At 38.5% G+C, this 27017-nt stretch overlaps 1 protein-coding gene across 3 annotated transcripts in view; it reads right to left on the reverse strand.

The window, feature by feature from the left end:
• SNCA (synuclein alpha) overlaps nt 1-27017 on the reverse strand; it is a 62279-nt gene that overhangs the window by 19875 nt on the left and 15387 nt on the right. For all 3 annotated transcript variants that reach the window (XM_027892172.1, XM_027892169.1, XM_027892170.1), the window contains one exon: nt 26713-26858. In XM_027892172.1, the coding sequence (XP_027747973.1) occupies nt 26713-26858 (146 nt within the window). The remainder of the gene's footprint in view (nt 1-26712; nt 26859-27017) is intronic.

Below are 27017 nucleotides of genomic sequence, written 5' to 3' on the forward strand. Positions count from 1 at the left end.
GTTCTGTTCTCTGTATGCCAAGTTACAGCCTGCATCTTTGCAGAAGGCTCTGTGACTAATATCTGACTCATGCAAGACCTGTATCACCAACAGCATCTATCACAGCCAGAAAACAGAGAACTTGCTTCCAGGTTAGGAGCTATTTTAAAGACATGCGTGTTAAGACAGAAATAGGCACAAGCCTAGGCAGGTGGTGCAAGTAGACTTGCACCACTTGATGGAACGCAATGTTGCCCTGATGCCCAGGACCCTCACTCAGCCCAAGCACTGGGGTTACCACGGGAAATATTAAACTAACAATACCCACCAGCTGAACTTAACAACAGCACCCCGACATCCTAATCCCACTCAGGATTTCTCTGTACACAAACCTGAGTTAACGTACCCACACAGAAGACTGAACCCAAGCATACACTTAGTCCTTTACATGACCAAGTCCTGGTGTTTCTAGCACTGTGATTTGTGTGAGGCATTTCTCAGAGTTTCAGGTCTTTTGCTATCTATATTTTCCAATATGAAATAGAGTTAGTAATTTCCTTACTTTTACAGATTCTTCCCCCCAAGGTGAACAAGGGGAAAACCAGGATTTCAGAACATTTGAATACTTCTTATAAAGTCACCTCCTCCTCTCCTTTGCTGCCAAGACTCCAGCTTCAATAAAACAAAGCCATTCCTTCTCCACACTTAAAACCACTGAGATCATTAACTACATAATGAATTTCGTGCTTTCCTGCTGCACAAGTGACAATCCTCAGCCTATTTTCCAAGTAACAACTATTTTTTGTTGTCATTTTTAATACCCAGTTTTGTGCTCAGAGATTTCCTGAGTGCCATGTGGACCAAGATGTGTTTCTTCACAGTAGGAAATAAAGATATTGATAGAACAGCAGTATGAAAATTAAAACATTTATTTGATATGCCAAACAAAACTTACAGCATAAACCCCAGAATTTCCTTACTTTATTACACTAGACTAAGAAAGCACAGGCAAATTGTGTAGAATATACTGGAAATGGGAAATTTGAAACCTTATCAAGCATATATTATATTTAGCAATATAAGTGCACAGTAAAGGAGAACTGCCTAAGCATTGTACGCTTGCATCATTACAGTTTATCTACTACAAGCAACTCAGCCAGTGGAGACAAGAATTTGTAACCTGCCTGTAGGAAATTCTTTTGGATGGATTATCAGAGGTGGTTGAATATTCAAAACAAGATAGCTTTTAGAAACCTGTTTCTCAAAGAACACCCAGTTTAGTTTAGAAACCCAGGCCAGATTTTTATTTACATATCTATCAGTGAAGATCATCTAAACCAATCATTTAAATTACATATACATTTTAGACATTAATTTTAAGAATGAGAAGAAAGAGGACAGATCATAAAATGATCTGCTTGGTTGACCTTTGGCTGCTACTGTCAGTACAGCTGTCAGGGGGAGAGCAGACATAGGTCTCACACATGCAGGAATCCATCTTTTTAAGCTGCCACAAATCAGATCAAATGATCACCTGGGCAGCATTCAACAGCTGCTACTAACAGTGGTCACTGAAAAGATGAATGAACTAGCAAAAGCTATCATTACTAATCCAACTTCCATGGCGTAATGAAAGGAAAACCCTCATGGTAGCTTTGATGAAACTACTGAGTTCTTAGTTTGACCTCTAGATTTTCTGATGGGAAGTATGGGAATTAAGCGAGGAAAGGGATCTCTCAACTACTTAAAACCCATAAGGAAAGAAATAAAAACAAAACTCCAAAGCTAGTAAGACTGCTTCAGACACCTTACATTCAACCCCTCTTCCCATTATTTCCATGTAATGCTTCAATTTTTAATTTTTTTTCTTTTTCCTAGGGTTACTGTTATGACAACAGTTATGTTACCTATGAATCCCAGTTACTGAGAGACTCCATCTTCACTTAATCACTTTGTGGCCAATAGATTACCCAGCACAAAATATCCAGGGTTAACCTGTCTTGCGTAGGAATGACTTCTGGGAAGAGTGGTGCTCAAGGTCTGCCATGGAGTTAAAATGGGATCAAGCAGAATCTATACATCTCTGTCAGTCACAAATTTTAGCACTGCTTTACTAAATACTGATGCTTTACTAAATAGTGTGCTGATGTTTACCACCTCTTCAGAAGTCTTTCACTTCCTTACAACATCATGCCAAGCTGTTACATTTTACATATATAAGAAACATTTAGCAACCTCTGTCCATGGATCCAAATTTCAAAGTAACTCAAAATGCATCCCAGGCATTTTAAGCTGTGGAGTTAAAAGTTAATTTTGCCTAGCAATGTGCCCTTAAGGTATCTTACTTTCATGGAAGTTGTTTCAGTGATCATTTTTGATACAGAAGCAGCTTATGTTCAATATCAGCCATTTAATTCACAACTAGTACTTGAGAGAACCTGAAAAAAGCTTTATTTGATCCATCCAACCTTGAATTTTCTTCCTTGCTTCCTACATTAATCCTTAACTGAATACCACTATCCCCATTCCCAACAGAACAACAATTCATGGAAATTACTTATTTTTAACACTACAATACAATATATTAATTTCTGATTTTCTCTTGACATCTGGGAGGATGCACACAGTTCACTACGGGGTCACCAGCTGCAAAAGTAACTTCCCACATTTTGCAGAGTTTCTCTTGACTACATGCTTGTCTGCCATCAGGCAGGTTATCCTGCATTATTTTCAGTTTCTCTAACTGCTTGTTTCCAAGGACAGAACATTTAATTGTTAATGATTATATGCCCCAAATTTACCAGCTTCATAACTACATTCCAATTCAACTAAAGATGCTCTGACAAAACCTTCACATGTTCTGTCTTTCCCAGTTTCACCCTGTGAATGGCTTTGTTTTCTATGAAGAAAACCCACCTGCATGTGCTTCACACACAAAGCCCCCTTCCAGTCTTTATTAGGGAAAAGGGACACGAATGTACAGAAAAAGAAGTTTTCCTCATTTAAAGAGGTGTTCAGCGGGAGCCATATGAAAGTTTGTGTATCACCCAAATAATGTTGCTCAAGATTAGTATTTTTTCTCCCCCAAAATATCAATTGTTGCTGAGAAAAAGGCAGCCTTAAATTTTTTTTCAGCCATGTTCTCCACATCGAATACCCTGCTGGGTCATTGCTGATCATTTTATATGGTGACACAACAATTATTAATTTTTTTTTTGCCTGTTGAACTAATGTTTTTTTATTTGTTTTCACATGCAAAATTATGTATCAAACTCTATTTTAAAGGAGAACAACTTAACTGAAACATAAAAGGTGCTGAACTTCAAGTAATGGTACAGGACATGGTTTCTAACTCCCCACTTCTGAGGCAGGATAATACCAGAGAGGGGGGAATGCTGTCCCAGTGTTCTTTCACTAGGACCACAGTGAATAAAGTTCCTATCTCACCTGTCCTAATCTGTACTCACACTGTTATGAACCTGGAGTCCCCAAACTCTAAGACAACTCTGTACCATGTTTGTTTCAAACACAACACAATTGCAACTTTCTCAGAGTCCCAAACAAATGAAACCAATGACTTCATTTCATTTCCTCTTCCCCAAAGAAGCAATAATTTCAGTGTGCTGCATTGTAGTTGGTAGAACAGTACATCTTACAAACTAAACAGTGAAAAACAGCATTCCCAACATCATACTGCATAATGCAAGACACTGAGATTTACTATGTTATTCACGAGTCTTAACATACTGTACTCATCTATTCACAGAGCACTGAATCCTCCTTTTTAGAAAAGGCTCCTACGTGTCCCATGCTAACAAAGATGACATTTACAAGTTTTACCATGAGTCTTTTTTCTCCTCAACTAATTTTGTCACGGTAGGAGTATGTCACTTATTTATGGCACGCATTTGGGTGGAGTGTGGGGTTTTAATCACCAACTTGAGGAACTTTTGTTCTTGGACTTTTTGGCCAAATCTGTATTCATTTAAGAGTGGTTCAACATTAGTAACGCTGGGAAGCCCAACTGGAAGCACTTTAAAAAATAACTATTTCAGGACACTTCAATTAGACACCCTGAAGTTAGAATCCTAATTATGGCTCACTCAACAATTGCCTTGGACAGTGGCCTAATTTTTAATACTAAAATGACATCACCTATTCTATTACTGCAGAGATGCAAACAAAGTAATTAGTTGGTGCTTTTTAACACAACAGAACAACCAGCAATTTAAGTTTACTTTACAGGGAAACAGCCAAAATTGCAGAGTTATCTGCAAATAAATCTTCACTGAATTGCTTCTCCACTGCCGAGAATAGGCCCCCATTGTACAGAAAGGACAGGTTGACGGGAGAGAACTGCGTCATTAAGAAGCTAAAAAGACTATGTTATTCCAATTTCTCAAGCAACCTTTGCTCTTCCTTTTTCACAGCCTTAGAGAAGAGTAAGAGCATCCCATTTGAAGGAAATCTTCCCTCCGGTTGGCTTGCAGGAGAGAATAAAATAACCACTACAAGCCTATACAAACAATTAAGAACAAAACAAAACAAACCCCTAGAAACTAAATACTGTGGGGTTTTTTAAAAGACTGGTTACTCTCCTACCAAATTTCCAATCAAATACTTCACCAGATCTTTGAGTGGTCCAAAATAAGCACTGATGAAAGCTAAGTGGCAACCACAGACAGTTGCATGGTGCTCTGGCACTTCATGAACAAAAAAAAATGAGCAAGCCAGGGTAAGGATTAGAGAACTCCACCAGAGGCACTAATGCTGCTCTCAGAGAGGAAATCAGTACATACTCCTGACTGCAACAGCCAACACTACACACAGCTGAAAATCCTGCTCCTGGAGGGAAACAGAATCGTGAGCAATAAAACACCAGAGCAAATCTTGTCTGACAAGATTGCTTCTTTTGCTCAGAATTGCAAAATTAGTGTATTAAGGGTGCAGAGTGAAATTAATCTAGTTAGATTTTAATCAAGCAGTTGGTGTTGAACCTCAAAATCTTATTTTAAAAATTAATGCAAATTGATTTGAATAAAAACAAGGCCTTTTGAATTGAAAGTGAAAGACTGAAAAGAAAGAGTAACAATAAATGACAGTGTTTCAGTTTGAAGGAAAGTGTGTCATCAGTTACTAAGGGATTTTTTAAAAATATCTTCCTTAAGGATCTGTGACAGAAAAGACAATGTACAAGTCACAGATTTAGAAGTGGTAATGAAGTGGAAGAAATTCTAATTTCTGGCAGCAGAACAGGAAAAGAAAAATCTAAAAACTGAATCTCAAGCATAAACCTTCCAGAATTTATCCAACAAATAATTTGGTCATAAGCTTAAAATTTCACTTAATACCCTCCCTCCCCTCAACTATTTCTAGCATGAAATCTTGAAAATGTGAAACCAGCACCCAGCTAATGCCCATACATACCCACAATTTGAAGACAATGTCTTTATAATGCCTGTTTTAAAAAGTATCCATGAGAAGCTGCAGTAACACTAAGCCATCAAAAATATTCCAGGACATTCATACGAACACAACTCTTGCAGCCATTTCAATTGCAGTCACCATTCCTTTTAATTGCATTCTTTTATCAAACACATGAAAAGCCACTGCAAATATGCATGCAGTAATTTATTTGCAAAGTTCCTTTGGAATGGCTTTGTGAGCTTGGAAGACTTTCTATCCAAGAGAAAGAACATTCCGTGCGATCAGTGACCAACTGCACAGAACAAATAACAAACTGCAAAAAACAGACAGAGCAACTGATTGGCTGAAACAGTCAAATAATTCTGAATAATGGGCAAATTAATGAATATTGAAATCTGCTCCCACATCATTTATGGACACAACAGCTTAAATTTCTTTTCTGCATAATAAGGTTTTGAAATGAGAAAATGTACAACAGGAAAAAGAAAAAAGATGACTACTAGCACCAAGATGGAAATCTTATTCTTTTTTTCTTTCCCAGTTTCTTTATAATCATCCAGTCTAAAACAAGAAAAACACAGCTCTATTGAACGACTAAGTTTCATAAAAAAGCGAGATTTCCTCTTCTTTCCCGTTTTATTGTGAAATGGATATCTTTCAGGGAGTGCAAATAAAAACAAAAATTCAGTTAACAGAAAAAAATATCACAATGAAGAACACCTGAAAGAGCTCAGATTTGGTATTTTTTTGATCATCAACTTGACCTTTACCTGCTAAACAGCACAAAGATGATAAGGAATGATAAATCAGCTGTCTTCACAGATGAAAACTAAAGGACATTAAATAAAATCACCAGTGCCAGAATCAAAATCTCAAAGTAGGACATTGGCTGCAGAGGGTTACATGGATTCAAATAACTGCTGGACAAGTTTAGGGGTATCACAGAGAAAACACAGCACTTTTCATATAGTCTACTGACACCTTTGAGTTAGGAAGTCCCTCAACTGGAAATCCCCACTGGCAAGGGAAGAGTGAGACTCTGCCATGCTTGTCCTGCATCTTCGAGATGAAATTCCTATGCCACACCAATGTTTATAACTCTTTTTAGGTTAATATATCTGATGCATTTATAAGCAAAAGGACTAAAACACCTAATGCTCATTGCCAAGGTGGGGAAAATAGATAGCTGATAGTTGTAACTACTACTCATATTCCTAGAAAATCAATGTGACTCCTTAAAGATGGAAAAGTTTTCTCTCAGTTCATTGGCTGAGAGAGCAATGTGTTCAATGTAGCTTACACATGTGAAAGGGAAAGTACAAGAACCTAGAATGTGTCAAAGGCCACTTCTGTCCTCTCTGGATTTGAAAAAAACAGAACACATGATGATTAACAGCCTTGTGGCTTTTACAATTATCTTTACCCTGTGACTGATTCCAGTTATTTTGGAAGGAAGTTCTCAAGAAGATAGGGACTGATCCAGCTGTTATTTTTCTTTATATTTACCATACCTCCTTGAAGATAAATACTTTTTATTCACTTGAAAAATGAATAATCCTGTAGGTAAATGTCCTTAAATGCTTTTCTGATTTTTTTACTGTAATATCAAATTCTACTCAAGCTAATTGCAAGTGAAGTCTCATGGAGTCCATCATCAAGTAAGAAAAATACCTGTGCTGAGGGTTGAGAAGTTACAGGACACCCTTTGTTTTGGTTTCAAAATTGCCTACTTTTTTTTCTCTGAGGAGGAAAATTCTTTCTGTCCTTAGTATTGAATGCTCACTGCTGCCATTCCCATGAACTATTTGCATGTTTAATTAGGAGTTAAATTATGTGCTCTTCTATAGCAATAGTACTGAGTATGAAACATGTCTCATGTTATAAAACATCGTTCTAGACAGAAGGATTACTCAGCCTGCTATCGCATCCCAAGACTGAATATACCTTTACTCTGACCTGGTTCACCCCAGAAAGAAATAAACTAAATCTAACGAAAACCGCACACACACACAAAACAACAACCAAAAACGACCCCAAACATAAAACAAACAAAGCAAAAAACAAGCCACCAAAACAAACAAACAAACAAACAAACAAAAAAAAACAACAAACAAAAACACAACTTCCCCCCCCAAACCAAACCAAGGAACCAACCACCACCACAACAAAAATCCAACAGTAGCTTCCCGGAATAATTCCCAGACAAACTGATATACATTTTTAGACATTTCTGGCCCAAGAAACAAATAAGACTATGGCAATACATGTACACGTACACTGAAGTTCCAGCCATTTGAGTCTTGTTGACTCAAACAAAACATTTTCTTTGAATTCAGATGACAGTGGAGAAGGCCAAAACCCATTTTTCTTCCTTCCAAAAATCAACAAAGTATTAACACCGTAAGAAACTTTAACCATTCCAGTGATGGTTATAATTTCAAGAAGCATGATGAACAATTTAAATTTACATTGCAAAGCTGTCCCAATGCTGAACACTGAAACAGCAATATCAAAAGATGCAGCTTTGGGTCTGAACAGCTCAACTCAGTGCCACGTTTGAATTTCATGCCACTCTACGCAACTCCCTCTTGCCTTTGTATTAGAAGCTTTTAAATAGAAACATTGTTCAAAGAGATGCTACCAAGCTTTGTTTTCTTGTTGCTATAAGAAACTTAACCTTAAAAAAGCTGAAGACAGTCATCACCCAACTAAAAATTTAAGTAGCTGAAATTTAAGAGGACAAGTAACTCATCAGGGTTGGGCTGTGCCTGACTAGACAGATGGCGTTAAGATTTCTTTCAGTGTTCAGAAACTGTTGACAGTACAGCTTCTAAAATGCTTTAGGAGTGCTGGCGTATATTAACCAGTGTGAACAGTTGCTGGTAAAGCCCCAGAGGATGTTCCAATAAACCATTTAAACACTACCTGTAGGTGCCTAAATCAACACTGACGCAGTGAATCGATGCTTACACGTCCACATTTGGAAGACAATTGACTAGTTCAGGTTAGCACCTCTGACATCAGCATTACTAAGAGGACTAATTAATGTAGCTTATATTCTTCTGCTTCTGAAACAGCAAGAGAAATCCAAGCTTCCTGCCTTGCATTTCCAATAGATTAGAAGCATCTGCTCTGAAGATGAAAACTGACATTTGGCTTTTAAGTTCTTTGAAATAATCCACATGCTTTTCAGAGTGTAAGGACTAATGATTTTTGTCAGTTTAGATGTTTGAGAATCCTATTTTAACGAGCTGCATTTCTGTGACATTTTTTTTTCCTGGATAAAATACGAATAAATCCCAAAGCAAAAAAAGCAGTACAGCTACAAAGCTTTGAGTGGTGTATTTCTCCATCCATTCAAACTACACTCTTCCAGATACAGTGCAACTTCAGACAACCATCATGGGGGTCTTAACCCAAAGATTACTAACAAAACTGCTGTGCTGTACTCACAGTTCAGGCTGTGTTTTAGGAAAGCACTGTGGCTGCTTAGAGGACAGCCCCTATGAGTGGGGATCGTGTTTTTGGGGAGTCTGGTCCAGGATTTGAAGTACAGAAAGAAAAGTATCAACAAACCAACTTCAGGCCAATATGGTCTGTGTGCATCCTCCCTCATGCAATCCATCAAGGCAGAAGGCAGATTTCTCCCCAGCCATGCAAGGGGTGAAGTGATTCGTTCTCCACAAGGACTGGTCTCGAAGGTAATGCAGTCAATGTTGAGAGACTGAACTGGGACTCATGGTGCTCACCATCTACTAAAATGAAGTACAGCCATGCAAATCCAATTGTTTCTGCAGCACCTACTTCTATTGGTATTTGACTGACCAAAATAAATTACACGAGCCAAGTGTTGCCAGTTCAGGTTGACTGAATACATATTTTTAAACTGTATCTTTAAATATTAACTGGCACTGAACACTTAATTCAGTTTCCCACCTCTTCTCTCAAACAGAAATAGACATTTATATGTGGCACTTGAGCCAATCCTGTCTAAATAATGTGACACAAGAAAGACACTGTCAAGAAAAACATGCACAGAATGGTACTGCTATCACATCTCATGCTACTGCATATGTGCTTTGGTAGGAAACACTTCAAATACAGCCCAAGTACTAAGATAACACTTAAACCACAAGGATGAAAGAATTAGTATGCACTAGAAGGTATGTCAAATATAAACAAGGCAAAATTCTTTCCCTGAAATTAAAAGTGTAATTACTTAGGTGTGAAATTTCACACACATCCACTGATGTTTTAATAGCCATGGGTCTATTCTTCCAGAACATCTCCCTGTTATAAACGTGTCTCCATCCTTGAGCAGTACCAGTAATAAGACTGAAAAAATTTCAAATAATCCAAACTCCACAGGAGCCATAAAATTCCCTTTTTTTTCCATTTCCCCCTAAACACCTTTCTTTGCAGTGATGGACATGAAGGACAAGGACTAGAACGTATGGTGTTCTACCATTCTGTCCTCATAAAGTAACTGCTTGAAAACCCAAAGGTCACCAGCCTTGTGATCACTACCTTGTATCAAATCAAAAACTCCCATCACCTTGCAGTAATAGTCTGCTTCTCTGGTAGTCTGAAGAAGGCTCTAATAGCTTACTTGTATCTCAGGGACTACGGCAGTGAAGAACCAAACTGCTTGGGTTGGGAAAGGTGGAGGGAAAGGCAATAAAAAAGGACAGGACAGTTCTAAATTATTAGTACTTACCTCAGAGTTAAAAAGTCTATGTACAAAGTATGAAATATGCTATAAAAGGCATATACTCCCTTTTAACTGCCATTGCTGAGCATGGCACTGGTCAGCATAATATGCATATAAATGCATACTGATACAATGGTACTTCAGGAAAGCAAACACATGATGATCTGGCTGATCTGTCCAATAGCACAATTAACTTCTCTGATAGTTTTTTTAATTGCAATGCACTTCTGTGCAATGCTTGACTGAACATTATTTTGTATACTTACAGCTGAAGAACCAGTTTCCCTCTGACAAGAACATCCTGCTCCCTGGCCTTTGTATTTCCTAATCTTTTTACTAATATCACAATTTTATTAGTATCAATGATCAAGAAATGGAATAAATAATTTGGTAAGAAAAACAGCCAGGCACCAAATTATCTCAGATTCTCAGATGTTCAGTCGGCAGAGTCTTGAAAAACAAAACTATTTATATGGCATAATTAAGTACTCAAAGATCAGAACAACCTTGAATAGAAAGAAGAATAGCAAGCAAACACCAAGAAAATGAAACAAGTTTTCTGTTGGGTAGGTTTGACTGACAACACCATCCCTTCCTGTCTTGCCTCATCCTTCTTTGCTGTACTCATCCTCAAAGAGTGTCAGTGGCTGCACAAACAGGGAGATAAAAACTGTAAAAGGAAGTAAGAAAACTTAATTGCTCCTAGCTGCCAGTGTACCAGCCTTACCCTCTTGTCCTTAATAAATTCTATTTTCTTTAAAACCTTGCCAATCTAGAAGGCACACCAGGTTGATCAAAGAAACAATAGTACAAGATAGAACTGACAGTTGACAGGCTTGTAACAACCCTTCTTCATGCAGCCAAAGAGGCGTGTCAAATGGGAATAAAGGGATGAATTTAACAGACTCCAACACCATTCCACATGGTAAGAATATGATGTTATTGCTGCTCTGTACTGTTTGGATGTTATCCACCTACAGCTTGATGACTCTGGAAGAGCATCTGCCCAGATGACTAATGCTGACCCCCACAGTAGAGAAGACAACACTCCAGATGCTATGCAAGAACAATAAAAGGAACAAAGAAGAACAAAATATTTTCATGTCAAATTTTAAAGCCAGAAAAATTACACATCCCATTTATTTCCACCCTCTAGAGACTTCTTTAATCATTATTCAATAATGCCTGGTGGCAAAACTCTCAGGTTTCTTTTTATTTGTTTTGTTTTGTCAAGGACAATTACTATAATTTCTCTCACATATACAACTTTAACAGATGATGCTTGAGATTACTAACAGAAATTTGAACACTGCAGCACTGCTCCAACAGCAAAAGCTAAACAGAAATGAGTCACAACTGTTCTGAATGCAGAGTCAAAAAAAAAAAAAAAAGAAAACAAGCATGGAAATATCCCAAGGGCTGACTTTGCCTAATGAAACTATGCACTCCTTGTAGCCAACATACATGCAGACATGACTGAGAAAGCCCACTGTTAATCAGAACAACTACAAAATTATATACTATCATTGCTAAAATACTGTAGATTTCTACCTCACCAGTTATGTACGTACCTCTTTATGTACTTCAGATTATTTTCTTATCAATCTGTCCATTCACTTTTGCTTGTTTTTTTTTCTACAATCACCTGTCAAATGCTGAAAGCTCTCCATATTCTTGAGTAGCCCCACTGACTGCAGTTCAGTTTCCCTGCTCACCAAAGCACTATTGAGTGGCTGAAAAATACAAGAGTCTTACACCCTTGATGCACTGTTAGCTTTAACATTAGTGTAATAAAGCCCGTTTAACCTCCTGAGCAAAGATGATCATGAGAAGCATGCACTCAAGCACAAGCCTGTGTTTTTTCAGTGAATGATTCACATGCATACCCCAAGTCTTTTCAGTGCTAGACCACAGAACATGCCAGAGTTGGACTCTGGTCTCTTGTCCTTTGATTTTGTAAACTGAAGCAAGCTGTGCCTCTTGAGAGAGGCAATTCAATTCATCAGTCAAAAGAGGAACATCTTAGTCCAGTCCCTCACTACTAAGCTTGCATAACTTGGATCCTACCAGCAGCCCTGTTAGCTACTTACCCAAAAAAAGTGAGGGAACTTCATGCAGTGCCTTGCTGTGAGGAAGACAGCTCCTCTAATGCAAAGATAACTGGTATTTCTGCACTTCTTTGCCCCCACTTCTCAAATCATTCTCAAATGGTGGCCATATGCAGAATGACATTTAGTCAAAGGTGGTGTATTCCTCTAACAAAGAGAGCCAGCAATCAGCACATAATTGAGTGTTTTCAAAGACAGGTCACAATGTCTGGGAATGAGCCAGCCAAATTTCCCCTCTCCTCCAGAAGAGATTTAAAAAATCCAGAACAATCCAATGCATCTGGGATACCACAAACATCATCTGAAATCGCATGACAGTCTTACAATAACAGATGTAGTGGATGAGATATTGTAACATAAAAGCTTTTCATAAGTATGCTACATACAGTAGCTTGAAACACAGTCATGATTTTAACTGCTACACTGAAGTGATTTTTGCAAGCAGTGGACAGTTCATGTCAAAACAAAAAATACAAATTATATCAAGTTTTCTTCCTTCTAAAGAATGTTTGGTAAATGCTATGACAGGTGTGTTTTTCTCCCTGAATGCCAGATACACTCAGCTAAATGTAAAGAAAAATCAAAAAGTCAGCCTGAGCTCTTACTTCCCTTGGACAATCACTGTATTTTAATAAAGAGGTTTATAGCCAAGCTCCATGTTCAATTTTTACTGCATAGCCACTGTGGATAAAAATCTTGTACCTGTTTACACATGGGCAAGCAAGGTTGCCTGCGACTGATTTACATAAATGAAACTGAGCACTAAGGCAATAAAAAGGCTAGCTTGAAGGTACATTGATGATTTGTAAGAAATGCAGAAAAGCATCAGTTCAGTTCTGACCTCCCACCAGCCTACCTGAGCAGTCAGGGGCAGGGAGCAATTACAACTCTGGTATGCACATAACAGACACTTTGTGTAAGTTCTTTACACTTTGCTGAAATTGCTGCCACTTCCTTTGAGTGTCACTATAGTGCTCAAGGATGGACAGTCAGTCCCCCTGCCTGCCATCCTGGTAAAGGGGAGATTAGTGTCTATCAGTACAAGGTGGTCATCTTTACTTCTTGAGGACACCTATGGAGATCATGAAAAAGGAGCAAGGAAGACAATGGCAGGGAGGTTGGATAATGGCAAAGAGGTTGTATCTAGATGATTTTTAGGGTCTCTCCCAACCCAATCCATTCTGTGATGATTCTGGGATAGCACAATATGATGTTGCACTAGACTGATGAAACAGTCGGTCAAACACTGTGCACCCTATGCAAACCAAAAGGGCAGGTCTCCTCCACAGGCTGTAATAGTGCCTGAAGGAGAGACAAACCTAAGGCCCAGTAAGAACAGATTTTAACTCACTGGAAATTTTTAAAGGTATTTAGATTTTTTTTTTTTTAAACTTGGATAATTAATAAGCACTCACAAAGCACATGGCTGTATCTCTTCCTTATACTCAATACTCTTCAACAATTCTTTTTCTCCTTTTTTTTTGTGCACATAAACTCATCCAAATACAAGATCCTCAGAATCCGTTCAGCTAAGATAACTTACTTTCTCCTTGGGATAAGGGGTACTAATTAAGAGAGCTAGTGAGATGTCAAAACACAGAATCTAGGAAGACTTGGGCTGATGTGACGGTTTGCACAGAGCTCAAAACATGCCTCAGGCACTGAAGGGTGGAACAGGAAAGCAGAAGAGGAGGACATGACATGATGGACTCTGTACAAGTCCTTTCAGATAATTCAAAATCTCAGCTGAATCTGTGTCCCTGAAAAAGCAATCACTCAAAAGCCTTGCTTTTCTAAACTAAGACAGAACATGCAAAAACTCCTGTTGTTAAGTGCTAGGATGCAATATTCAAAAGCAGTCAGCACTCATCAAGTCCTGCTCCAAATAAGTTTCCTGGTAATTATCAAAGGGATCAACATTAGGACTGATGCAGAGTGATTATAAAAAAATAATCTGAAATGTAATTTCTTCCTCCCATAAGATTCATGTTCATAACTGATGTTCACCAAAGAGGTAAAACATCAGGCTGAAATATTCAAATTCCAGGACAGCTAGACTTCCAAGCCACTATTTTGCTGGCAAAGAAATGAGCAGCTGGGTGTAAGAGAAAAATAGCATCCGCTGAACATCCCCTATCACAGGTTGAGCTCTTCTTCCCTGTTCCCAGCAGCAGAAAGAGATTTCTGGACGGGGAGTTCCGTGCCAGCATCCCATACCCCAAGGAAACAGGATTAAGATGTTGCCTCATGGTGCTTGAATGTTAGATAAATACAAGAACTGCCTTCTCTCACACACGGTCACTCTTTGCTTCCTCCTCCAATTCGTGATGATCAGATATTTTCTACCCAGTCTTTCCACCCTTCCTGAATCCAACTCATACCCCCCACCAGCTCTGTCTTCACAAAGAGACTTTTGCTAACTAGAGGATACCAGGATGAATTGGCAAGCCTGATTCTCCTTCAGGAGATCAGCAAAGGCTCCTGCTTAGTTGCTTCCCTTCCCATTATGTACCACACACAATCTAGAGGCATACAGCTGAGCTCAGGAAGACAGAAGCTGGGAAAAGACGAACGAACAAATCCACTGCTCTCATCTTAACTGTCATCGAGGTGTTTATATTACCACAAATAGATTCCAAAGCAACATCTAAGCTTTTCTTTTTAAATTGGTTTCATTACTTCTCCCAGCCTCTCCTATTTCTCAGTTTGGACAACAGCTGGCATTTACAGCAGTCCAACCAGACGCATTATAAGGCATATATCCAAAATGTAGCTCAGGGAAAAATCTGCAGAGACAGCTAAGACTTAAAAACTCCATCATATAGATGGTGTGTAGGAGGTGGAAAGAAGCACTGCTAAATCTGTTACCTTTCCTGTGAATGATGAGCACACCACCCCTTCCAAAAATAGATTATGAAGGAAACATTATGCCGACGACTGTGAAAAGCGAGTTCACTACTCTGGCTTAGACATCAGGTCAGCTGTATGCGAACACATGCCCTGCTTCCAAGCTACCAGGATAGATATTACTTTTTTTTTTTTTTTTTTAAAAGTAAACACTTGAAATCTATTGGAAGTAATGGTGCTTGAAAAAATTTACCCTCATTTCAAGACGCTGCTTTACAAATTTCAAGCTAACAAAAGGTAACAACTGACATAAGGTTCCTATTAAAAGTTTCCATCTTCCACCTGTTGGTCTAACAACCTTGTGCTGCACTCTTCTCACAACAGCCATCACTAATTCCTCCTGTCTTCGCCTGTTGTATTTCTGCTATGCAAATATATGCTCATAACAGGGCACTGCATAGCCTGTTTCCATGCTGTGGACCAGGAAGAGAGTTTAGCTGCTAAATGCATCAGTCTAGCATCATCAAATACAACAAATTCACTTCAGATAAATTTCTAAGACCATGATACAGATGAGGAGGAGAAGGGAAATCTTTCTTCTACCTGAGGATCCATGCAAAACACATTCACATTTACATCATCTTGCCAGTGACTTCACTTTTGACCTGTTAGAATAATTTTCTCCAGAGAGGGAAATTAATTCAGCCTCTAGCTCTGTTTGACCTCTGATCTCTCTCTATAAAACCATTTACGTACAGTATGTCTGTCTGAACTTGGGCAGTTATATCTTAAGGGATTTGTAAGATGACAAATCACATTCACAAAATTAAAAATGACCTGGCCATTAAAAGTGATGCTACTAGGAATCTGAAAAGAATCAGATCAACTACATGAAATATTAGCTAAGTCAGACAGAGGTTAAACAAGCATCTTTGAGTGCAGTTCTTATATGCCTAAGATATGCTGGGTGTTAAGTAATGAACTGAAGTGTTTGATGCCACCAGTGTAATGTTATTATTTTTAATTGACATAAGTATATTCATTAGGCAAAGGATAAGTGCTTCATGCACACGTTATCACCTATAAATTGCATTAGCGATATAAATTCTACCAAAATGGCCAGCAATGCATACATCCTTAGAATTAAATGACACATTTTAGCATCTTTAAATTATCAACTTATTATAAACTATTAGCTTAATTAATTACAAACACTCCCCATCAGAAGCAATCAGAAGCTCATAGTCAGTTCTCAATACTAGAGCTGCTAACAGGTTTTACAGCTTCCAGCCTCCTTCCTAAAGGCTCGCAAAAAATCAAGAGAACCTTCAGGTCTTAAAAATGCTCTCTAACCCAGCTCAGTGGCCCTTGAAATTTCCTTCCCAAGGCAAATTCACCATTACTAGCTGGAAAAATAGTTTTCTTTAGATGTGATAGTTTGTTTCAACCTCTTCTTCTTCCCTTCTTCAGCTCGGACACTCTCTGCTAGAAATACTTTCTCTAAGGATAAGAAGATACTTCTCAGGAGTGACACTGACTCTGACACCCTAATTGAATTTTTCACACAGCTTCAGGGCAATGCATGTCCGTTTAGACCACAGTGAACCCTTTGGGCCCTAAAACCATCACAAGGAATTAGAAAGAAAAAAAAAAATGAATCCTCATATCTTCTTTACATATAATAACACACGAGAAAAGAATTACATTACACAACAAAAAGGTATAGCAAGGGTCAGCCAAAAAAGCCTAGACCCTTTGCTTTGTCCCACAGCCCCAGAGAAGAAATATGCATGGCTGACACAGGATGGAGTGGGAGGTGGGACAGAGGGATTAAGCAGTTTCAAAGGCAAAAATCCAGGTTTATGGGCTTCCAAAGGAGAGGCAGTTACAGACTGTCTCTGTTCATAGCTAACCTACTAAGCACAGCAAAAGAAGTTCTTTACTGGCTGCATTTCCTCATCTTCAGCTTCGACTTTTCTGACCCAAGCCTGGCAAACCTCCTGGATATGTGCTAATAAAGCACAAGGAAACAGCTCTGAAAGCTAACACCAAAAGCATGGAGGGCAATCAGTATGTCATATATATTTCAGAAGAAGGCTCTCTGCCTACTTCACTCTTGCAAAAAGCATGCTTTTTCGGAGGACAGCTTTTTTTTTGGAGGACAGCTTTAGCAGCTTACACCTCCAGTTTCCTCATAGGGAATATTTTGCATTAGACTGGCAAAAAAGACATTTGCCATCTAAATTTTCAGATACATTTCTGAGACATTCCATGTAGCTTTCTCCAGTAACAAATTCCAGTGTCCATACATATCACAAAACACTCTGAGCCAAGGAACTTAAAACCTGAAAAATTATACAGGCCACTTAACTTCCTCTAAGGGAAAAATTTAACACAGCTGAAAGCAGGTGAGAGCCAAAAAGTTTAGCAACAGTTTACTGTAGAAAAAATAGCTCATCTCCTTCGTTATGTGCTAGCAGCTTTGAAGAAATCCCAGATATCCACAGGCTATGTACAAGCTTTTATCTATTACTCGATATATATGTTTAGAAGTTTTATCAGTGGCCAAAATAGCCACCAAAATACTATCATATGCCACTGGTATTTGCTCATCATCAAAAGTACTCAGTTATAAACTTCCATTCTACTAATAGCAATGACAGGACTGACAATAATTAGGTAGTACTAATAAAAGCATCCTGCCTTATTTCTTTCATTCTCCCTCTCCCTATTAACCTACAGGGGTTTGATGGGGGTTTTTTTTTGGAACTGACATTGGACCAATATTCTGAAAACACAGATTAATCTATTTCTCCACAGATAGTCCCTGAAGTTTATACAACCCTCATCATCCCTTCAACCCAGGACCCCAATTTGCCACTCATGCCTATAGAGCATCCCGCTGCACCGCTTTGCTGAACAGACTGGCAGACATAAACACACACTGCAGTGCTTTGCCAAAATGTCATTTCAGCACCCTAAACTTTCACTGCCAGCTAAAAAAAATCTGCCAGCTGCAACGTTGGGCTTTTACATCAGCAAGTCGCACCAGCTACCCTCAGAAATCCTCTAATGATAATGACTTTCAGATAGGCATTGCATGAATCACATTTAAGCTCTTTACCTTCCAAGGCTACACACTCCATCCTGGCAGCAGAAGAAAGGAGCACTGAAACATGGCAGAAGATACTAAGGAGACAGTTATTGTAACCTAGTAATGTTTGCAAGCTTATAAAACCTTTACCTCAAATTGCACAGAAATGCCACTATTGTTTGCCCAACTATCATGAGTTACATAAAACTACTTCACATCTGAAACAGCCGAATCTTTCACGCAACAGCGGGCAAGAACAGGAATAGCTGGCATGAATATGAATCATCCCCAAACAAACTTACAAGTATTCCTCTCAGCAAGTAGCACCTTCCTGAATATTTAAGATAGGGTTGGCAACTATTTAGAGAAGGGGAAAAAAAAATTCTGTGAGTACTGCATGAAATCCCAGAGATAGATGCACTGGAGAGACTGGGGCACTATGAAACAGAACTGGTCCCATAGTTAGACTAAGACAATCCCATAATTAAATGGCCATACACACAATCTCAGAGCAGCCTGGAATGCGCTATGGGGGTGTATTAGGTCGGTTAGAATGGAAACTGGAGATGGAGGACGTAGGAGGTGGAAGGGAGACCAAAACAAAGAATAAGGATGAAACAGAGCAGACTCTTGATATTATCTCATTATCATGACATGAACAATTCCTAATAAAGAATGTGTTCATATTTCTATCAGCTGGCAAACAATTCTTGTTCTTGGACACCAAGGGAGACTGGCATTTTCAGTTTAAGGTGGGGGTACTTCATTTGTTCAGGGTCAAAGATAAATCTGTGGTGGAGCAACTGCAAGAAAACAAAGAACAATGTGATGCTACCCAAAAGCTCTTTAATTTAATTTCTCCACAGGTAATTAGGAAAACATTACGGTCAGAAACATTGAAGGCAGCAGGTAGGCCCTGAACATCAGTCTGCACTAAAATGCTATCTCACAGCATGAAGGCCATTAGGAAACCAGGAAAACTCACAAGACCTTTATGTTAGACTGATACTTGTTCCTCAATTAATGAGGAGCAATAACCTTCAGGATATTTTGATAACACCACACAAGATTTCTTCCCTCAAGTTCTGCTTAAGTCACATATGTGAATGCATGGAAATGCTTTGACAGAGAGAACGTGGTCTTCCTTGAAATATGATATTTTGCCTTCTGAGTAAAAATACCAACAATGTGTCCCACAGCAGGAAAGGAATTTTCTCTGCCAGTCAGGGAGGCCAAGCACAACTTGACCTACCAAAATCCTACCAGTACTTCAACACCCTTTTCAAGAAACACAGAAACTCTAGCACTACCATCTGGAATCACTGATCTTTTGCCATTTGTTTTTTCCCCAATTATTGTAATTTTCTGTGCATATTCATTTCTATCTTGCCCAACCTAATTTTAAATATTTCAAACAGTGGTGTTCAAAATGAAATAAAACTAATCCAACCATGTCCAGAAATGCTACCAGAACATGCACATACCTGCTGAGAAGGAAGTGACAGGCAAGAACATCTTACAAAGCAAAAAAAAGGTCATACCTCTATACAACCCAGATAATTTGTGAGCTTTCCCATCAAAAAAATACATGCACTGCCACGAGGACGACATCTGACTGTGCACGTAATGCAGACTCACAACTTTAATATCACCTACCAATGGGTGCCTTGTGATTTATAATGAACCAGAGTTTCCTGTTTCAAGAATACGAATCACCTTTAAAGAATTGATTTGTTACACATATTTTAATACAATACACCATCATTAATTCTGAGTTCGGTACAAAAAGCCCTACCAAAATAAACCAGTCCAGCTACACCTCGTACCTAGTGTATCAAAGACGTATGTCAGTTCACTGACAGTCCTGCTTTCTTCATGAATTTTAAGGAACAGCTAACAAGGCTCTCTCTTAAGAGGGTCTTCTGTGATTCAGTCTTGAGTGATGTGGATCCCCTAATGGGGAACATTCTTCCACCCTCAATCTATCTACATACATTAAAAAAGGAAATAGTGCTAATGGCTGTTAAATATTCTTTCGGTTTTGCAGCATCACTCATACATTATGCACAGATCAAGAAATAAAACCATAAGGGATAAAGAAAAACCTACCTCAGACTATGTGCTCTGCACATTATGATTTAAATAGAAAATTAGAAAGCAAGTGTTATCTGACTGATGTTTAGTTGTGACTACCTGAGCAGGCCTAAAGCACTTTGGTTTCTGTGAGGAAGACTGACTGACTGCTAGTCATCCTACCAGAAACCACACAGTGCAAGCTTCCAAGGCCAGGTTGGATGGAGCTCTGAGCAACCCGGTCTAGTGAACAGTGTCCCTGCCCATTCCAGGGGGGTTGGAACTATATGATCTTTAAAGTCCCCTCTAACCCAAACCATTCTATGATTCTATGATTCCCAAACTGCTGTAATTGCTCCTACAGACCAGACAAGAGTGTCACACCAGAATCATGGTCAGGCCCACCCTGAACAAGCAGAAATCCCTCCTCTCTGCATTGCACAGCAAGACAGAAACTGGAACTGCTTGGCTCTATAGCTGCCTGGCAGGCTTGCTAGGGATCTAGGTTACATATATTTAATCATAAACTTATCCATTCTCTACAGTGACCTTTCATTAGAGCCATAAACAGCAAGAAGTAGTTGAGGAGAGAAATTAGATGTTGCTGAGCCCCTGCAGACCGCTCGCTCTACAGTGTCTACAGAAAAGCATCAGCTCCAGAAGTTAATTGGGTGGAGGCTATTTCTGCATTTGGCACATCAAAAGCTTATTGAAGTTTCTTTGCTTAATTCAAGACTAAGCTTGAAGTTTTGCTCATACTTAGTGCTATCAGAGATGAATAAACCTGCTTATTCCAACTAAAGAACAACAGTTTAAGTCTCACGTAACTTGCACTCCCTGTCCTGTTTTTAGTTAGGGTCTATTTATCTTTTGGGACATAGCTGGCAAATAACATAAAATATAATGCAAAGGTGGAAAAACTCCCTAATTCCCTTTTCGAATAAGAAAATTGGATATCTCTGCTCCCTAAATTTTCCTTTTTGTATTTGAGATAAGCTTTTCAAGATTAATTGATTCATCTACAGACTGGAAAGAAGATGGGGAGCAGCGATCCTTCAACAGTCACACATCCTGTACAGTATACTGAATGCAAAGATGGTCAGAAAGGCAGGAGATATTCATATTCTATCAAAATACATGGTTTTGCCTAAATCCAAATGTTGCCATGATGAGACCTATCTTGGGAATCTTATTTACAAAAAAAAAAACAAAACAAAACAAAAAAAAAGTACATTAAAAAATTAGACATAAAAGTTTCAAAAATTTTCCATGTGACACATCAGTATTATGGCACAGCAGGAAATAAAATAATACACTACACAGATCTCAAAAGATAGAAAGAGATTAGATGAGAAAATGCCTGTTGGAGCTTTTTCAACTACCAAGCCAGGCATTTATATTGTATGCAGTGGCAAGGAAAACACTAACACAGCATTGGGGAGTCCAATGTTGGTATTCAAATTTCTGGGATTGATACTCAAGATAACTTCAGTAAAAGTCAAATGCCAATCCTACGTTTGTGGTTATTTCTCCACAAGACTTCTACAGAAGGGTTTCTAAACTAATCTCTACATTTTTAAAATTCCAAATGTAAAGTGCAAACCCCAAAGATTTCACATTCAACTTCTTGGACTTTTAAAAAACAGATGGTAATCAAAACTTCTTTGGGAACACTAGGAATCTTAGTCTGCAATAAGACAAAACAGAAGTCTTTGAAAGAAGAGGTATCACTTGCATTTAAAAAAATCAGTGTTTAATAAAGCAAAAAGAAACCTTCATTCTGCCACTGAAAGATAAATCTTCAGAGACACTTACAGGGTTTGCTTTCCTTCTACTAATAAGATTTCCCAAATGAACAAATAATAGCTGGCTGGAGAACACGGTGATGCTTGGTGTCTTAATCAAAACCAAGTTGCTCTCATCTCATCAAAATTAAAGGGTGTTTCATCATGTCTTTATTCTCATGGAGCTTCCCTGTAAAAAGGATGAAAAAGGCTCCCACATATTTGTATATTTGATTACGGTGATTCCCCAGATTGGATTCACCCTGGCTCTAAACAATGTTTAATGGTGCATGGAAAATTTTGGTGGTTCGTAAGAGAAGCTATTCTGGGCAAGAAAATTAATAACACAAGAAATACTCTATGCCTGAGATCCACTGCACTGAATGTTTATGCTATGACAGTGTTCAAATTCTAAGGAGTGCCAGGAAATGCAGGGGGTAGGGAGGGGGGAGATACAGCAAACTTGATGTTGCTTTCATTCTTCTATATTAATTTTCACATAAAATTGCAATTAGCAAGGGCTCTTAGTTAAGTAACATTCCCTATAGAAGAAAATGCCTAAATTGCCAATCTCAACACTTAAAAGTCTTTTTCTCTGAAAGCTTTGTAATCAAACCCATGAGTTATTACCTGCTTTGTAAGCATATTACCTACCTGCTACTGTAGTTTCATGTTTGTGTTCACAGTGGTATTTACCATAAATGTGTTAAATTAAGAGACACTAAAAAGAAAAAGGATTTAGCATGCATAGATATCAAACACAATCTATATAGATCATATAGATCCCAAATACGGTAAGGATAAGACCTGCTATTCTATTTACTTTAGTAAAATCTACAGCACATGAAATCCATTTGACTATATACTGACATGGTATGCAGAGAACTGTGAGGTTTTAGCTTGACTGGGGATTTTGGTGCTAGTATAAATAAAATTATTCACCACAGAAATCACAGAACTTACCAATGTTCTATTGGTGATGCTAGGGAACCAAATTGCATGAATTTAGTGAGGTTAAGAACTTTAATTTGGTAATGACCTATCTGAAAACGATAAACTTTGTAATCTGTGTTTTGTTCTCAGGCAGTATTGTACATTATAGTCCCCTTCCAGACTGTTTGGGTCCATACAGTCATGCTGAGCTGAAAACAGAATATTCAAATTGTAAAATCCCTTGGATTTTACAGCTTTCTTAACACAGGAAAAAAACATGTTCATCTCTACATTAAATGCAATAATCAATAATTTTCCTTTTTTTTTAAACTCAGTTTAGAAGCACATTCACACTGTACAAAGAAATAAAACATGAACAAGCACAGAATAAATGCTTTGTTGTTTATTAAAATACTACTAGCAGTACACTGGCCCTTTTATAATTCATTCAAGCCTACTGACTGCCACTACCCTTATTGTGTTAAGCAGTGAGTTTCTGCCACTGCACAATTTTCTGCCCAGCAGAAATCCCCTGGGCAGCCCTCAGATGGGCACTGTCGAGTCATCCCTGTCTCTCACTAGTCTCAGCTGTCACTCTGCTCTGCCTGCTTACACCAGCTGCAGGGCAGGTAGGTGACAGTGTGGTGTGACAGCAGCCCCGCCAGCCTCGCCTCAGTCGGATGGTTAAGCCTCTGCTTCATGCTCCAAAGCACTCCAATATTAAAGGCTGCATGAGGTAAGCTTGGACAAACTTCTCAAGAAAGGATTTTACTGAGAAGTTGCTTAGTATTTCCTTTGCGTAAGTATTGTTGTATCCACACGTAAAGAAAATTACAAGTGTTTTCAACTGGTTGAAAGTCAAAACCAGACTTTCATCATGGCACAAGAAAAATGCCAGCCACCACACAAGACTGCAGGCTTTCATACAGGCAAGCAGATCACTAGCAGCAGATCCCAGCAATGGCCATTAGTTCAGGGGGCTTCCAGAAACACGTTTTGAAGCAGCTAATCCCCGCAAGGAGCAGGGAGCTGGACTTGATGATATTTAGGAGTCCCTTTCAACTTGAGATATTCTATGATTCTATATTTATTTCACAATTCCTGATTTTGTAATATCTGGCAAATATGCAAACCCCTTCACTTGCATGGAGATTGAGTTTATAGCACTTCACTGAGTAACTCAGATTGGAAGGAACCTCAGGAGGTCTCTGTTTACTACATTCAGTTGGAGGATTTGGACTAGATTACATGAGTTCATGTGAACTGGAAGAAATAATTCGTCAGAAGTTTAGAAGCCAACTAAAAATAACAGATTATTGGCTAACGCCTTTCAGCCTTCTTTTGAAAAACCGTCTGTAATCACGGTTCTATCTGCTTTCAACAGTATTCTGCATTTGCAATTCCCTGTTAAATCAAATGGCTAACCCTGTGTAAGCAAGCAAAGTGTTCATCTTTCACATGATGTACAGAACCATTTGCTTTAGGACAACTCCAAGCAGATACTCATAGGAAGAATAACCTGTCAAAAGCATTTGACTAGCCACACTGAAGCTCAGGGAATGAATTTGCTCTTGCTAATCATGGTTTCATTCCCAGTTTAGAGTAGACTAGATATATCACAGCCTTAAGCCACGTAACCTTAAGGAGATAAAACACAAAGTTACATTCATATTTTGATTGAATGCCTGGTTGGCACCTTCTGTTATGTCAGAAAGACTCTGTTTCCTACAAAAGACCTCTGTCCCACTGATATTCTGGATGCCCACAACTGGCCTACCCAGCTGTTATTTTACGTAGAAGCCCCAAGCAAAAGTCTATCTTGTGCCTTTGAGCTGCACAGGAATGCAAAACCACTAGATTTTAGAATACCTTTACGTGATTCAATCTTGATATTAATGATTACTCATCCCTTGCAAAACCAGAAAGAGACAGAGACCTAAGGCAGATCACTAGGAGCCGCAGATACTAATCAGCTACATGGCCACACTGCCATCACTTATGACTGAGAATCTCAGTCTAAAAATACCGGTATCAAGAATCAAATGAATGGTTTTACATATCTAAAGAACAAAGCACCAGTTCAGAATAACGTTGCTATTTATAGGGCCGTGGAATAATACGCATGTACATTACAGATGTTCTTTCATTTCACAGATGTGATTTTATTCTGTTAGAGCCATCACGACTTATATTTAAGCTTAACAATATACAGAACAGATTTAAATGAAAATCAGAAGACATTTGCTTTACTCTTTATAAGGATCTCTCTATATATATTGACATAAAAAAATATTAGTTATGGTCAATACTAAAGTGGGTAATAGTGCATTACTGCAATGATAATCCTTATTACACTGACTTTGAAGAGCTATGAACAGAAATGAGTATTCTCTGTGTAAAACTACAAAAGAGCTTTAGCAGAAACTAAGGGCATAGACTATTGTGGCCATGCTATATCATGTATCCCCTGGCAGTTCATTGGATACTCGATTTTGCAAATCTTCAACATAACTTTTACAAAGGACTCTGACCACATCAAAAGCAGCATTTCACCCACAACTGAATAAAAAATGACTAAAAAAAAAAAAACCACAAAAACTGCTTTGAAAGAGAATAAAACTGCTTGTGAGATGTTTTCAAGAACAATCCACCACATGAATGCCTACCACAATGTAATATCCCTTTTTGCTCCCTATACTAAAGCACCAATAGGATTTGTCAGACAGATAGGAATACACTCCAGTAACAGACAAGGATAAAACCAAGTTTTAAGGATTCAATTTTAACAGGTTCTCTGGATGCTAACTGGAAATAACATGCAAATAGAACTTCATGCTAAATCTGTGACACACAATCTCTATGCAAATACTAAATATTCTTCCTAATCCTGTTTTTTCTAACTTTTAAATGTTCATAAAGAAAACAGCACAAAGGGAGATATTTGTCTCTTCTGGGTTATTTTTGCCTCCAAACAATACTGTACACATTTTGGAGATCATTGTTCCCACCAGTTGAGGTCACTTTTCACTAGTGTAAGTGGAAGAACGGCGCATCAGCAACAAAAATGTAGTAACCCTTCCTATTATGCAAATGCTTCCGTTCACCTTGGTGCTGGAATAAAAACACCTACAGAGTGCTTTACAGAATGAGCTAGAGCAAATTTAACCTGAAGAGTTCAGAACATTTGGAGGCATTTTTGAAACAGTGTCACTGTATAATGGAAGATAGCGACTCTCCAGCTAGATCCTGACTACAGATGTAATATGTCTAATCAGTCGGTGGATTGGTACACAAACCCTTCTGCTCTTCAGCTACAGTGGATACAAACTGTGCTGTTAAACCTGAGATTTTCTGTTTGACCTTGCAGCACTACCAGGTTGCTTTTTAATCCTGAGTTATTGGGAAAAACAGTTATCTTTTCATTCAATTAAACAGCCATTGTAAAGTGGCTGGCCTCCACTAGAGGCTACTGAGTTTAGAATCATCACTAGATCACAGTTTAAACCATGATACAAATTTGCTAAGACATTCTGGAATACTAAAGTTTCATGCTTAATCCTACTCAAGTTCCCAAATTCTTCAAGTCACCCAAACTACAAGCTAAAAAAAGCAGACTTTTTTTTTTTTTCTGTTCATTTGTTTAGCGTAACACAAATGATCCTGCAGAGAGACATAAAACACTCCACCTGGCCCTCAGCTCATGCAGACCACTCACTGCCCACTTCTTCACCTGAAAAAGACTGTAAATAAACAAACCTGTTTGGCCAACTGATCCTTCTTCACCAAGCCAGTGGCTGCAGCGATGTTCCCTGCTCCTTCCACTGTCTTCTGGGCCACTGCTGTCACTCCTGTCACCACAGCTCCCCCAACATTAGACACTTGCTCTTTGGTCTTCTCAGCCACTGAGAAGAAACAGTTAATGGAAAAACATATTATGGCTCTGGGAGCTGTAAGGTTTTCAGAGTATTTTATTTATCACTGACAGTCCAACATCATGAAAAGCCATAAGGCCATTACATTTTCTGTACCCCAAGTGGATCTTTAGAAATTAAACTATCCAA

This window comes from Empidonax traillii, unplaced genomic scaffold, assembly GCF_003031625.1.
Source record: "Empidonax traillii isolate 1590-97213 ecotype Southwest subspecies unplaced genomic scaffold, ASM303162v1 scaffold340:size591717, whole genome shotgun sequence".
Classification (NCBI taxonomy): Eukaryota; Metazoa; Chordata; class Aves; order Passeriformes; family Tyrannidae; genus Empidonax; species Empidonax traillii.